This window comes from Erinaceus europaeus, chromosome 18 (genome assembly GCF_950295315.1).
Source record: "Erinaceus europaeus chromosome 18, mEriEur2.1, whole genome shotgun sequence".
Lineage (NCBI taxonomy): Eukaryota > Metazoa > Chordata > Mammalia > Eulipotyphla > Erinaceidae > Erinaceus > Erinaceus europaeus.
Genome location: NC_080179.1, coordinates 21,627,171 through 21,643,526, shown reverse-complemented (window position 1 = coordinate 21,643,526; position 16,356 = coordinate 21,627,171). Strand labels below are relative to the sequence as shown.

The 16,356-nt window shown below is 40.2% G+C and overlaps 1 protein-coding gene across 3 annotated transcripts in view; it reads right to left on the bottom strand.

Moving 5' to 3' along the window:
- Positions 1-5,644: 5,644 nt before the first annotated feature.
- FASTKD1 (FAST kinase domains 1) overlaps positions 5,645-16,356 on the bottom strand; it is a 56,561-nt gene continuing 45,849 nt past the window's right edge. For 2 of the 3 annotated variants that reach the window (XM_060177745.1, XM_060177743.1), the window contains 4 exons: positions 12,918-13,031; positions 8,129-8,267; positions 7,204-7,318; positions 5,645-5,778 (listed from right to left, as the gene is read on the bottom strand). In XM_060177745.1, coding sequence (XP_060033728.1) covers positions 5,683-5,778; positions 7,204-7,318; positions 8,129-8,267; positions 12,918-13,031 — 464 coding nt within the window. In that variant the 3' untranslated portion in view covers positions 5,645-5,682. The remainder of the gene's footprint in view (positions 5,779-7,203; positions 7,319-8,128; positions 8,268-12,917; positions 13,032-16,356) is intronic. The other variant, XM_060177744.1, reaches the window with a different exon arrangement.

The window sequence follows — 16,356 nt, the reverse complement described above, 5'->3', positions numbered from 1 at the left end:
ATAGTATATTGTTTGTGATTTAAATCACATTTAGGAGGGCCAGGTAGTGGCACACCAATGGTACAGTGCACAAATTAACATGCAGGACGGGGGGGGGGAGGAACAGCATAATAGGTGTGAAAAAGGACTAATTTCTGAGGCGTCAAAAGTGCCAAGTTCAATTCCCATGCACTCTAACATAAAATAATAATAAGATGAATAAACCTTAAACAGCAAATTACCTTGCATAAGGAACCGGGTTCAAGTCCCTAGTACCATTTGCAGAGAGGAAGCTTCAAAAGTGGTGGAACAGTGCAATAGGTGTTGCTCTTTCTTGCTCCTTCTATCTCTCCGCCTCCTCAATTTCTCTGTCTCTATCCCAAAAAGAAAGAAAATAGCCACAAGGAGCAGTGGATTCCTCGTACAGACACGGGCCCCATCACTAACTCTGGTAGTAAAAATTAAGATGAAGGATCAGAAAAATTACTCACCAGGTGAGGAGCATACCTTGACACATGCAGCTCAGGTTCAAGTCAAGAGACAAGGAAGGGAAGCTTTGGCCTGTGGTGTCTCCTCCTCTCTTTATCTGAAAGGAAAAAACCTAGCCTGGGAGTAACGACATTACTATATGCTCAAAGCCTGCGCTCCACACATAAACACAAAATCAGAGATAATATTTTTTCTTTTTTTTTAAACTTTTTAAAAATTTATTCTCTTTTGTTGCCCTTTTTTATTATTGTTGTAATTATTGTTGTTGTTATTGATGTCGTCGTCAGCTAGAACAGAGAGAAATGGAGACAGAAGTGGAAGACAGAGAGGGGGAAAGATAGACACCTGCAGACCTGCTTCACCGCCTGTGAAGCGACTCCCCTGCAGGTGGGGAGCCAGGGCTCGAACCGGGATCGAACCGGGATCCTTACGCTGGTCCTTGCGCTTTGTACCACATGTGCTTAACCCACTGCACTATCGCCCGACTCCCCAGAGATAATAATTTTTTAATTTAAAGCCAGTAAAGCATAGTTTTCAAGCCACTGTCTACAATGGCTGTGGCTAGAGGGTTGGTGAGAGTCCTTACGAAATTATTCTTTAAGCTGCTGAGGAGAGGGGAAGATTTATAATGGTTCTACAAGACTTTTGTGTCTGAGGTTCTCAGGTCCCAGATTCAGTCCTAGCACCACCATAAGCCAGAGCTGAGCAGTGCTCTAGTCTCTCCATCTCTCTCATTACAGTAAAATAAACAAAATATTAATAATGATAATAAACTGTTGGGGCTCATAGGGTGGTACAGAGAGGTGGCAGCCCAGCTACCTCCTCATTCCATTTCTTGGCTCTAGTTTTTAAGAAAATGTATGTGTCGGGAGTCCGGCGGTAGCGCAGTGGGTTAAGCGCAGGTGGCACAAAGCGCAAGGACCGGCAAAAGGATCCCAGTTCGAGCTCCCAGCTCCCCACCTGCAGGGGAGTCTCTTCACAGGTGGTGAAGCAGGTCTGCAGGTGTCTGTCTTTCTCTCCCCGTCTTCCCCTTCTCTTTCAATTTCTCTCTGTCCTATCCAACAACGATGACATCAATAATAACAATAACTACAACAACAAAACAACAAGGGCAACAAAAGGAAATATTTTTTTAAAAAAATGTATGTGTCTTTCCACATTCTATTAAATAAGTTCACTTTTTAGAAACACTTCACCTCGTTTCAAGGTTACCAGTGATTTTCATACTGTGAAATGAAAATAGTCCAGTCTTCATTTCACTTAACCTATCAGGAGCAACACCTGACACAATTGCTCTCTGTGCTCCTCCTTGAAATGCTTTCACTAGCTAATACTAATCCCAGGAAGTATCACTGCCTATGATTTTTCTTTCTACCTCATTGGTCACCGCTACCCAGCCTTTGCTGATTCTTCCTCTTTGTCTTGACCTCTTTATTATATTTCACTTTCTATTTAATTTTTTTAAATTGTTGTTGTAGCTATTGTTGTTGATGTCATCATTATTGGATAGGACAGAGAGAAATGGAGAGAGATGGGGAAGACAGAGACGGGGAGAGAAAGATAGACACCACTTGTGAAGCGACTCCCCTACAGGTGGGAAGCTGGGGGCTTGAACCGGGATCCTTACGCCAGATCTTGCGCTTTGTGCCACGTGTGCTTAACCTGCTGCGCTACTGCCTGACTCCCTTTTCTATTTAATTTGATAGGACAAAAAGGGAAGATGAGGGAGGGAGGGAAGGAGAGAGAGAGACTTGTAGCTCTGCTTTCCCCCACAGCCTGATCTCTTTATATTAATGTTCAGAGTTCAGTTTTCAGATCTCTCTCCTCCATTCACACTCACTTCTTGTCATATTTTAGTGATTGCGCCTAGTCTCATTAAATGCTAATGACAACTTCCAAATTTATATCTTGAGTCTGGACCTCCAAACTCATTTATTAAAATGCTTATGAGAGACCTCTAAAATTAACAGAACTGTTAATAGCTCACCTGACACAGCACATACCTTCTAGGCATTTTCCCAAAAGATATGAAAACACTAATTAGAAGGGACATATTCCCATGTTCATAGCTGTATTATTCACAATAACCAAAATATGCAAGCAACATATATGCCCATTGATAGATGACTGTAGAAAGAAGTATGGGCCCCATCAGCTGGGGCCCTAATCGGGGAGTCCTGAGATTCCCAAACAGACATGATGGGCCTAGAACTCAAATAAATCCCTCTCCGTCGTTAACGGTCATTTCTATCAGGAACAACACAATAGACCCCTTTGTGGGCCCCCATAGAACCTTGCCTTCAACCTGGATCAACAATGGTAGAGAATGATCCATCCTCCAAAAGGAGGATGGACAACATACTCTATGCTACACTTGAGGAAGATGGGTCGATATTGGGACAGCATGGAATGTTCGTTTCTACTAATGACCACAGAATGTGAGCTCAGACCTACAGGGATGCAGAGGTCACATAGGCTCCTAAGCTGATTATGGGCCCCAGGATCACATCAAATCAATAGGGTTTACAGTCAACAATATTTATACCCCTTTCCCATATTAGGGAATCTTTCCTGATCCAGTTTTCTGATCCTTTTTCCAGCCATGACATCATCTCCCCAGACAATAACTTGGATCCACCTGCATATCAGATTTCAGGCTCAGGAAAAAAAAAAAAAAAAAAAAAACTAGTATAGCCACAGGCTCTTCGGAATATAATTAAAATGTGCCTACTAGCTATCTACAAAATGGAGGACCCCCAACTCTTCATCTGCACTATTCCAGCCTTTAGGTCCGTGATTGGTCAACAGTTTGTTTGGCTTTGTATGTTAACTCTCTTTTCAACCACAAGGTTCCAGATGCTAGCATGATGCCAACCAGACATCTCGGGACAGACAACCCCAATGTGTCCTGGAACGCCGTTTCCCCAGAGCCCCACCCTACTAGGGAAAGAGAGACAGGCTGGGAGTATGGATCCACCTGTCAATGCCCATGTTCAGCGGGGAAGCAATTACAGAAGCCAGACCTTCAACTTTCTGCATCCCACAATGACCTTGGGTCCATACTCCCAGTGGGTTAAAGAATAAAAAAGCTATCAGGGGAGGGGATGGGATACGGAGTTCCGGTGTTGGGAATTGTGTGGAGCTGTACCCCTCTTATCCTATGGTTTAGTCAATGTTTCCTTTTTTAAAAAATTTTTTTGTTCAGCTCTGGCTTATAGTGTTACAGGGGATTGAACCTGGGACTTTGGAGCCTCAGGCACGAGAATCTGTTTGCATAACCATTATGCTATTGACCCACTGCCCCAATGTTTCCTTTTTATAAATAAATTTTTTTTAAAAGGGGAGTCAGGAGGTAGCACAGCAGGTTAAGCGCAGGTGGCGCAAAGCTCAAGGATCCCGGTTCAAGCCCTCAGCTCCCCAACTGGAGGGGAATCACTTCACAGGTGGTGAAACAGTTTTGCAGGTGTCTATCTTTCTCTCCCCCTCTGTCTTCCCCTCTCTCTCCAACAACGATGACATCAGTAACAACAGTAATAACTACTACCATAAAACAAGGGCAACAAAAGGGAATAAATAAATATTTAAAAAAAAATTTTTTTTTTAATGTATGGGACAGGGGCTAGGTGATGGTGCACCTGGTTGAGTGCTTGTGTTATAATGCACAAAGACCCAGGTTCAAGTCACCAGTCCCCACCTGCAAGGGAGAAGTTTTGTGAGTGGTGAAGCAGTGCTGGAAGTGTCTGTCTTTCTTCCTCTCTATCACCCCCTTCCCTCTCAATTTCTGTGTCTATCCAATAAGTAAATAAAATTTTAAAAAATTATTTTAAATAGTTATGGGATATATATATATATATATATATACATACACTCATGGAGCAGTACTCAGAAATTAAAAGAGATGTTTTCATGTCCTTTTGTACAAATATATGGAACTGGGGAGTTATTATGCTTAGTGAAGTAAGTAAAGAAGTAGAGGACAACTACCAGATGATTTCACGCATATGTGGAATAGAGAGAACTGAAACATATGAACTTGGGGGGAAAAATCAAAGTCAACTCATATCTAAGACCTTGAGAGAACTGTAATGGTTATTGTTGGGAGGGTAGGAGCCCAGAAAGTATCATACTGTAAATCACTATTAAACTACTAATAAATAATAAATAAAATTGCAAATAAAAGACACAAAAATAAGATAAAATAGTTCCTGGAACTCAAAGAATGAGTTTATAAACTTGAAATTTCTTGAAAGATACATGTCTTTTATTTATTTTAGTTTATTTTTACCAGAGCACTGATCAGCTCTGGCTTATAGTGGTACAGGAGATTAAACCTGGTACTTGGAAGCCTCAGGCATGAGGGTCTCTTTGCATGACCATTAGGCTATCTACCCCCACCCAGATACATATCTTTTGTATTAACAAAAGTAAACAATTTTCCAACTAAATATTCCATTGTAAAATATTTATTTTAATATGCATCCAACTGGCTTTTAAATCACTTATTGCTACGACATTATTTTTAATAGATCAAGTTACTCTGTGACAGGGTCCCCACTTAGGATAACTGACTCTATCTTTTTTTCCCCCTTTTGTTGCTCTTGTAGTTTTTTTTATTATTGTTGTAGTTTTTATTGCTGTTATGGATGTCGTCGTTGTTAAAACAGTGAGAAATTGAGAGAGAGGAAGACAGAGAGGAGGAGAGAAAGACAAGACACCTGCAGACCTGCTTCACCGCCTGTGAAGGGACACCCCTGCAGGTGGCGAACCAGAATCCTGACCCTTAGGCGGGTCCTTGAGTTTAACCGGCTGCACTTACCACCCAACTCCCAACTCCCAGCTCCAAACCTGAATCTGTGCAACTGCTTTACTTGCCAACAAGAAGTGGATCTTAGTGTTCTGAAATTATTAATTGTTGACTGTTGATTGTTTCCATAATGGGCTGTCTTGACCGCAGTAACAGACCGCCGTAACCACCGCATGTCTGGCTTCTGTAACCTAGCTGACTTCCTGCACCTACCCCTATACATGGCTGTGCTACACTCCAGAACTCGGGACTGCACTCTGAGCAGCGCTTTTACCTGTTGAATGTAGTCACCGACTGGCTTAATAAAGACTCTCAAATTTGAACTGGTCTCGGGTGGTCTCTGACACTTATCCCACAACAACTTCATTAAAATAATTTCAAATTAGATTTTTAATTAAAAAAAACTACAATCATGATTTCATTTCCCCAAATATACAATCTCTTAGGTAGTTCTTCCATGCCTCCTCTGTTGACAATGCCATAGAATTCCATTCAAAATGAGGGATCTGTAAAATAAATAATTTGAATGAAAGCTTTTAAAACAACAAATAAAATAAAATAAAACTTATAAGCACTACTAAGCAGAGCTGTAGAAACTTTATGAAATAAGACTACATATGCATAACTTTCAATTTTGGAAGCCAAGTGTGTCCTCCTTTCTGACAAAGCCTAGAAGACCTGTTTCTGTCTCATGGCTTTTTTTTTTTTTTTTTTTTACCAGAGAACTGCTCAGCTCTGGTTTATGATGGTGCGGGGAATTGAACCTGAGACTTTAGAGCCTCAGACATGAGGTCTCTCTTTGCATAACCATTATGCTATCTACCCCTCCCCTCTCATGGCTTCTTTACTCATCCTTTATAGTGCCTACAATGGACATTTTTTCCTATGAGCCTTTACTATATCCATACGCTAGACTTTTTTCTCCTATAACTAGCCATTTTCATAGTCTCTCTTATAAGACAAATATAGAAAAGATCTTCTAGAGATAATGTAAGAAATAATATTCTGTTTACTGTTTGTTAAAAATGAAAACGGGGGGAGTGGGCGGCAGCCCAGCGGGTTAAGCGCACGTGGTACAAATCGCAAGGACTGGTATAATGATCCTAGTTCGATCCCCTAGGTCCCCACCTGCAGAGAAGTCGCTTCACACAAGCGGTGAAGCAGGTCTGCAGGTGTCTATCATTCTCTCCCCCTCTGTTTTCCCCTCCTCTCTCCATTTCTGTCCTATCCAACAGCAATAACATCAATAACAACAACAATAATAACTACAACAAAACAAGGGCAACAAAAGGGAATAAATAAAAATATTTTTTAAAAAATTTTTTAATGAAAACTAATATATATATATATCATTCTCTATTACAGATATCAGCTGGGGCTTGGTGCCAGTAATTGTGAAGTATCCCTGATCCCCATAACAGAGGACCAGAGACTTGAACCCAGGTCCTCAAGCACAGTAATATATGCACTCTACTGGGCACACCACCACCACCACGCTCCTTAATGTAACATTTTTAACACTAAAAAAAAAAAAAAGAAAAGAAACTAGAACTTTCACATTAAAAGGGAACACATATACAGCTAGTGTATCTAGGCTTTTAGATAACCCTTTCTTTTCTTTCTTTTTTTTTCTTCTCTTGTTTACCAGAACACTGTTCAGCTCTGGTTTATGGTGGAGCAGAGAAGTGAACGTGGGACTTCAAAGCCTCAGGCATGAAAGTCTCTTTGCATAACCATTAAGCAAATAGTGGTATGCCCTGCTCTACTTCCTTTTTCCTTTTTGTCTTTCCTTTCTTTTCTTTCTGAACAGCTCTATTCTGGCACTTGAGGTGTTGGGGGTTGAATTTTGGACATCTAAGTCCAGCACCTTACCCGCTGAGCCAGCTCCACAGACACTGGAATTTTTAGAAGGTGATTTAAGTATTACATACCTGAATAACTTTATAGCCCAAAATTTCTAAATGTCGTTTATTCATAGCAGATTGTCCTTTTACGTGAGGGGTGTTTACACAAAAAGCTTTGGAATCCAAAAACTGGAAAGCAATTCTACATTAAAAAAATAATAATTATATACATATATAAATGTATGTATTTATTTACCTCTAGCCCAAAATGAAAAACTGAATTAAATGCCTTTCAGAACAAGCCTGTGTATTTATAAACTAACAAATACCAAATGAATAGATATTAAAAAAAAAACAGTATATAGTAATGATAACAAAGGTAAGAATTACTTAAGTGCTGTGAAAAAGTACAGCAGTAAGGAGAGGGTCCAAGGAAAATATATACTACTTGTTTCCCTAAGACAACTAGAAGGCTCACAGTTTAATTGAAAAAAAAAAAAAAAAACACTTGCTAAACTCTATTCAATGTATTTAGGCTGAATACCAGTCAAGCAGAAAGAACAGTATAAACAAAGGTAGATTTAGTGTAAGAGGTAAGTGAGAAGCCAGCATTTCTCCAGTTTGTGATGACCAATTGTCTTAAAATTGCCTAATGTAACATTTATATACCAATTAGGGCAGTAAGAAATGTTATTAGGAGTCAGGCGGGTAGTGCAGCGGGTTAAGCGCAGGTGGCGCAAAGTGCAAGGACCATCGTAAAGATGCCGGTTCCAGGCCCCGGCTCCCCACCTGCAGGGACAGCCCTTCACAAGCGGTAAAGCAGGTCTGCAGGTGTCTGTCTTTTTCTCCCCCTCTCTGTCTTCCCCTCCTCTCTCCATTTCTCTCTGTCCTATCCAACAACTACGACATCAATAACAACAATAACTACAACAATAAAACAAGGGCAACAAAAGGGAATAAATAAATATTAAATATATATATATATATTTAAAAAAAAGAAAAGAAATGTTACCTTTGAGCATCTGGTGGCAGCCTTGAATCAACTAACTGGGAATTGGATTCCCCATGCATTTCTGGTAGTTTTCCAAAAGTTATATTATGGCTTCCATATGGAATTGGCTTTTTTCTCTTATCTAAGATACACTCAAAATCTATAAACAAATACAAGAATTAGCAGTATAAATTATATAAATTCTTACAAGTAAAAGGTTACAAGTGATTTTAAACATATACACATATAGACACATCCACATGCCTATATACACAAACAAAAGAATGACACACTCCACAATTATCCAACTTACTTGTAAGATCTGACATGGCTAAATTATAGTAATGAATTTATTTTGTGTTTCTTTGTTGTCTTTTAAATTTTTATTTATTTTCCCTTTTTTACTATTGTTGTAGTCATTATTGTTATTGATGCCTTCGTTGTTGGATAGGACTGAGAGAAATGGAGAGAGGAGGGGAAGACAGAGAAAGGGAGAGAAAGACACCCAGAGACCTGCTTCACCACCTGTGAAGCGACTCCCCTGCAGGTGAGCTGGGGGCTCGAACTGGGATCCTTACTCAGGTCCTTGCGCTTTGCACCACATGTGCTTAACCCGCTGCACTATCACCCGACTCCCTCTTTGTTTTTAATCCGAGCAATGCTCAGCATAGGGACTGAATTTGGGATGTCTGGTGCGTCAGCCAGGAAAGTTTGTTGCACTTTCCTGGCTGAAGCACCAGGTGGTGACTGGTGCTATTTCCCAGACCCTTCAATAGTGAGTTTTATCCCCTTTAATCTCTTGGTCATATGAGGATTATGTCAAGTCGACTCACCCTAAAACTACCTAAGATAAAAAAATTCAAGAGGAACTGGGTGGTGACACACCCAGTAAATACACAGGTTACAATATGCAAGGACCCAGGTTCAAGCTCCTGGTCCCCAACAGGGGGGGAAGCTTTTCAAGCAGTGAAGCAGTGTTGCAGGGGTCTCTCTCCCTATCATCCCCTTCCCTCTCAATTTCTGGCTGTCTCTATCCAATAACTACAGATAACAAAAATTTCTTTTAAACGTTTCAGTAACATATCCTATCAAACTAATAAATGAAGTGAACATAAGAATAAATCCATAGTTTATGTTGAGAAGTTATTTTATTTTTGCCTTTTTTCCCTTTTGTTTCCCTTGTTCTTTTATTGTTGTTATAGTTATTACTGCTGTTGTTATTGATGTCATCGTTGTTAGGACAGAAAAAATGGAAAAAGGAGGGAAGACAGAGAGGGGGAGAGAAAGATGCAGAACTGCTTCACCATTAGTGAAGTGACCCCTCTTACAGTTGGGATGCCGGAGGCAAGAAAAGGGGAAAAAAAAAGAATAGAATTCCTAAATCTAATTGGAACTTAAGTGTGGCCATAAGGTATAATTTTTCAAAATGATAGAATTTCATAGAACTATACCTAAAAGGGTATCCTTCCTATTCCTTCCCTTCTACTTGGAATGTAGATATGATGGCTGAAACAGTCAAGGAATAAAAGCAACATTCCCATTTTCTGAGATAAACTTGCAGACTCAGGTATGAGGAAGTATTAACTGTTTTGGTGACTGTTGTTTTAGAGTGCACACAAAACTGTCTTTCAGACAGACGTAGTCACTAATTTTGAGCCCAAAATTTGAATCTTTTCGAAATGCTTGAAACTCTGAATAAAATCAACTGCCCCTTTGTCCTAGGGAACATACAGAATATAGTTATGACACTTCAACATTATATTTAAAGTAAAAAAAGGATGGCCATTAAAGCAGATTAAGATTAAGCTCGCATACAGGAAATCTTTTCGAAAGCAGATAAACCAGATAACAGAATCTTTTGAAAATTCAGAAACGTTCACTGAATCTCAATCTGGGTTTTAGTTAAAATTTATTAGAAGATCTTTAAAAAAAATTTTTTTTTTTTTTGGTCCGGGAGGTAGCACAGTGGATAAAGCAGTGGACTCTCAAGAGTGAGGTCCTGGGTTCAATTCCCAGCTGCACATGTACCAGAGTGATGTCTAGTTCTTTCTCTTTCCTCCTACTATCTCATTAATAAAAAAAGAAAAGAAAAAGAAAAAGTCAAGGTGATATGCCTATTTTCTCTGAAAATAAAACTATAACCACATTTAAAAAAAATTTTTTTTTGAGGCCAGGAACATAGCTCAACAGTAGAGTATAGGACTTGCATGCATGAGGTCCCAGTTTCCATCCCTAGAAATGCATGTGCCAAAACTAAACAGCACTCTAGTGAGTCTTTCTCTTACTCTCCGTGTCTCTCTCTCTCTCCCTCCCTCTCTATCCCTCAAAGTAAATATTTAAAAAAAATACTTTAAATCTTTTAAAATATTTATTCTCTTTTGTTGCCCTTGTGTTATTATTGTAGTTATTATTATTATTATTATTATTATTATTATTGATGTTGTGGTTGTTGGATAGGACAGAGAGAAATGGAGAGAGATGGGAAGACAGAGAGGGAGAGAGAAACACAGACACCTGCAGACCTGCCTCACCACTTTTACAGTGACTCCCCCTGCAGGTGGGGAGCCAGGGGCTTGAACCAGGATCCTTATGCTGGTCCTTGAGCTTTGCGTCAACTGTGCTTAACCCGTTGCACTACCATCTGTCTCTCCAAAAATATTTTAGAAGGCAGCTGGGCAGTGAGTGGTGCACCCAGTAGAGCTCAGACACTACATGCACAAGGACTCAGGTTCAAGCTCCTGATCCCCATGTTGTTAAAATTTCGGAAGGCTCTTGCCGGCCGAGTTAGCTTCGCAGTGGTGAACAGAGACGCGGAGACAACGGCTGGGCAGGGAAGCTGTATTTCTTTATTCAGGAACAACGATTCATAAAGACAAACTAATCACCAAACAGAACTCTGCTGTCTCTTTGCGGCGGCACAAGCACTCCCTCTTACTCTTGAACTCAGGAACTCTCCAACTCTGGAACTCTGGAACTCTCGTACTGGGGCACCCTCTGAAACTCTTCCACTGTGGAACTCTCTCTTACTCTGTAACCCTGAAACTTTCGAACTCAGGAACTCAGGAACTCTCGGACTCAGGAACCCTCTCTCGGGGTTCCCTGGGGCGGGGCCAAGCAGGCCCGCGAAATTAACAGGACTGATGCAATTCTCTTGGCGGGGGAGGGCTAGAACAAACCAATGTAAAGCATACGACATCCCCATCTGCAAGGGAGTGAAGCTTAATGAATGGCAGTACAATGCTTCAGGTGTCCCTTTCTCTCTCCTACTCTATCTCCTTACCCCTTCCCTCTCAATTTCTCTTTCTCTATCCAAAAAGAAAAAGAAAACAAAAAGGTCATTGGTAGTGATGGATTCTTCATGGAGACATTGAATCCCAGTCACAAACCTGGTGACATATGCATACTTTTTTTTTTTGGTACAAAATGCAGATAATTATCAAAGTTCAGACATGACAACTTAAGGGTTCATTTCACTGTGCTTTCTACTTTTACCTACTTAGAAATTTTCGAGGTAACTAGAAAGTATTTTTTAACTTTTTTAAATTTTTTTATTTATTTATTATTGGAGAGAGACAGAAAAATTGAGAGGAGAGACAGAAACCTGCAGCCCTACTTGACCACTTGTAAAACTTCCCTCCTTCAGGTGAGGACCTGGGGCTTGAAGCCAGGTCCTTGTGCATTGTAGTGTGTGCACTTAACCAGGTGCGCCACTTCCTGGCCCCATTCTTTTTTTAACTATTTTTTGCTAAAGTTCAGAAATTTTCATAAGACAAGTGATCTGGGAGGTGGTGCGGTGGATAAAGCACTGGACTCTCAAGCAGGGCCCCGAGTTCAATCCCTAGTAGCACATGTACCAGAGTGATGTCTGACACTTTCTCTTTCTTCTACCTTTCTCATAATCTTTAATTTTTTTTCACAATACAAGTACATTAATGAAATATTTCCAAAGAAATACTTAACAATACACTACTCTAGTTGGCTGAGGGTTCCAGATCAAAAGTTACACCTAATTCCTGTGCATTAAAAATAAGCATGGATCTAGGGGTGGGGGTAGATAGCATAATGGTTATGCAAAGAGACTATCATGCCTGAGGCTGCAAAATCCCAGGTTCAATCCTCTGCACCACCATAAACCAGAGCTGAGTAGTGCTCTAGTTAAAACAACAACAACAAGAAAACCCAGCATGGATCTTAGATTATCTAGAACATACTCTAGAAAACATGTTTTTTAAAATTCTAACTGATAGGGTCAGGAGATAGTCATACAGCACATATTTTACCACGTTATGAGGACCTGTTCAAGTCCTCAGCCACTACAAGGGAGCATTATATGAGGTACGAGAGGACACTTCACAAATGAAAGAACAACGCTGTGCTGCCTCCCCTCCACCTCCTGGTCTCTAAATTTAAAGGAAAGAAAATAGAGACATAATAATAAATAAAGGAGAGAGGGGCTAGGTGGTAGTGCACTTAGTTGGGTGCACATGTACCTGAGTTCGATTCCCAGAAGCACATGTACCAGAGTGATGTCTGGTTCTTTCTCTCCTGCTATCTTTCTCATGAATAAATTATATACGTATACATATATATAAAATAAGGGCAGGGGTAAATAGCATAATGATTATGCAAAGAGGCTCTCATGTCTGAGGCTCCGAAGTTCCAGGTTCAATCCCCCACACCACCATAAACCAGAGCTGATCAGTGCTCTGGTTGAAAAATTAAATAATTAAAAAAATTCCAACTGATGAGATAATTTCATTTAAATTGGTTTAGTCTTCCGAAAGTAGGAAATAACCAACTAAAAACTTACCTATATTGAGGTAATAAGGTGTTGTAGGCAAAAATTTCACACAATTGGTTTCTCCTAATACCTCTGACAACATTTTATATATCTGCTGCTGTATTTGGTTCATCTTGACAAAACCTTCATGAAAATAAAAATGAGTTCATTTAAAATAACTTCCTCTTTTGCATGAAAATCATCCCAATTCTACAAAATAGAGATTAATATTCCCAACAGAGCTGTAATAGTGTGTCAACAACATTGAATTTAGCATACTTCAGAAATTATATAGCAAAAATATCTTTTCTTTTTTCTTTTTTTTGCTTCCAGGGTTATAGCTAGGGCTGGGTCCCTGCACTACAAAGCCACTGCTCCTGGCGCCATTTTCTCCATTTTGTTGTTGTTGGTTAGGACAGAGAAAAATTGAGAGAGGAGGGGAATGCAGAGAGGGGGAGAGAAAGATAGACACATACAGACCTGCTTCACCGCTTGTGAAGTGAAGGTGGGAATCTGCAGGTGGGAATCTGGGGGGCTCTGTTGTATGCTTTACATTGGGTTGTTCTAGCTCTCCCCCGCCAAGAAAATTGGATCAGTCCTGCTAATTTCGCAGCCCGCTTGGCCCCGCCCCAAGGAACCCCAAGAGGGTTCCAGGGTTCCAGAGTTCGAGAGTTGGAGAGTTGAAGAGTTAGAGAATGGTGCCGCCGCGGGGGGAAAGAGGCAGCAGAGTTCTGCTTGGTGATTAGTTTGTCTTAGTTTATAAATCATTGTTCCTGAATAAAGAAATACAGCTTCCCTGCCCAGCCGTATGTCTCTGGTCGTCTCTGTTACCCGCCCGTGAAGCTAGCCCGGCCAGCTGGAGCCTCCGAATTTTAACAACAGGGCTCGAACCAGGATCCTTGTGCCAGTCCTTGCACTTCGCACCCTGCACGCTTAACAGAGTGAACTACTGCCCGGCCCCGTTTGTTTCTTTTGTTCAAAATAGGTTTTATTTGTTTTTGAGGTAACCTTGGTTTACAAGCCTATGTTTTCGAAGTACAATTTCTCATCTCATAATGTATTACTCTACCACTATCTCAACCTAAGCACTAATATCCCTTCACTAAAGTTTCATTAAACTCCTCCCTGACGACACCCTTGAAACCCTTTATTAATCTCAATTATGCAGTCTGAGTCTATAGTCTTCAATGGTATAGAGACACAGAGTACTATATAAGAAGAAATACTGAGGGGGTCCAGGCAGAGACGCACCTGGTTAAGTGCACACTTCACAGAGCATAACAACCCAGGTTCAAGCCCCCGGTCCCCACCAGCAGGAGGAAAGCTTCACAAGTGGTGAAGTAGGGCTGCAGGTGTCTCTCTGTTTCTTTCCCTCTCCCTCTCTATTTACCCCTCTCCTCTCAAACTCTGTAGCCAATAACAAATACATATATTACTTAGTATTATATATATATATTACATATATATATATAATACTAAGTAGAATACAATATTTATACACCATCTGACAAAGAACTACTACCCAAGATATACAAGGAACACATAAAACTCAAAACAAAAGTTAAAATGGGTGGAAGAGCTGAACAGAAACTTCACCAAACTGCCAACAGGTACATGAAAAACTGCTAACATCAGTTAAAATTAGGGAAATGCCAGTCAAAACTGCAATCACCTCATACTTATAAGAATGGCCTATATCGGGGGTTGGGCGGTAGCACAGCAGTTAAGCACACGTGGCGCAAAGAACAGGGACCAGAGTAAGGAAGGCTCCCCACCTGCAGAGGGGTCACTTCACAAGCAGTGAAGCAGGTCTGCAGGTGTCTATCTTTCTCTCTCCCTCTCCTGTCTCCATTTCTCTGTCCTATCCAACAATGATGACATCAATAACAACAACAATAAAATAATTACAACAATAAGGAAACAAAAGGGGGGGTAAAGAAGCAAAAAAAAAAAAAAAAAGAAAAATTAAAAAAAAAAAGAATGGCCTACATCAAACAACGAGAAACAAGGAAGCAAAGAACACTACTAGCAAGGAAGTAAAGAACAAGAAATCTTCAGACTCTGTTGATGGGAATGTAAACCAATACATTCTCTATTGAATATAGTATGGATGTTGGTGTATTGCACCAAAGTAAAATACTCTGGGGTGGGTAGTGGGGAGAGTACAGGTCCAAAAAGGATGACAGAGGACCAAGTGGGGGTTGTATTGTTATGTGGAAAACTGAGAAATGTTATGCATGTACAAACTACTGTATTTACTGTCGAATGAATGTAAAACATTAATCCCCCAATAAAGAAATTAAAAAAAAAAAAGAAAATAGTATGCATGGTGGTCCAGGAGGTGGTGACACAGTGGATTCATCATTGGTTCATCAACCATTTAGTTCCAAGTTTAATCCCTGGCAGAGTGATGTCTGGTTCTTTCTCTCTCTCTTCCTTTCTCATGAATAAATAAATAAATAAATATTTTTAAAAAATTGTATGGATGTTTCTCAAAGTATTAAAAAATAGATCTTAGGTGGAAAGTAAAGAGCATAATGGTTATGCAAATAGACTCTCATGCCTGAGGCTCTAAAGTCCCAGGTTCAATCCCCTGCATCACTATGAACCAGGGCTGAACAGTGCTCTGGTTAAAAAAAAAAAAAAGTTAAAAAATCAATCTTCAGTCAGGGAGATGGCTCAATGGGCAGAACAAATTCTTCCCATGTGTGAAACCTTGGTTTCAATCTCTGGTCCTGCATTTGATGACACAGTACTCTTATTCTTTCTGACCCATAAAATAAATGCATATTGGGAGTCGGGCAGTAGCCCAGAAGGTTAAACGCACATGGTGCAAAGCACAAGGACCAGCGTAAGGATCCCGGTTCAAGCCTCCTGGCTCCCCACCTGCAGGGGAGTCGCTTCACAGGCAGTGAACAACAATAAAAAACAAGGGCAACAAAAGGGAAAATAAATAAATAAAAATAAATCTAAAAAATTTTTAAAAAATAAATGCATATCTACCATATCATCCAGTAGTCTTACTCCCAGGCCTCTTATTTGAAGAGCACACAAATACTAATCTAGAAAGATATATGCATACCTATGTTCACTGTAGCTCCTTAACAGCCATGGTATGAAAATAAGCCAAATGCCCAACAATAGATAAACAGCATGTAGTATATATGCTTGGCTATTGCATAAGATGAAAACTTGCCTTCACACAGTCTGGGAGGTAGCACAGTGAATAAAGCATTGGACTTTCAAGTATGAGGTCTGAGTTCAATCCCCAGCACTACATGTGCAACCTATCTTTTTGGCAACTAGATGGTCATAATTGGTGGGCATTGTGCAAGGCAAAGTAAACCAAGAGAATAAAGACAAAAATAGAGTGACTTTACTCATGTTTAGGAGCTACAGGGGTCAGAGAAAGCAAAATAACAGGCCTTTGGATTCTAACTGCAGAACTGAGTTTACCACAGTCAAATGA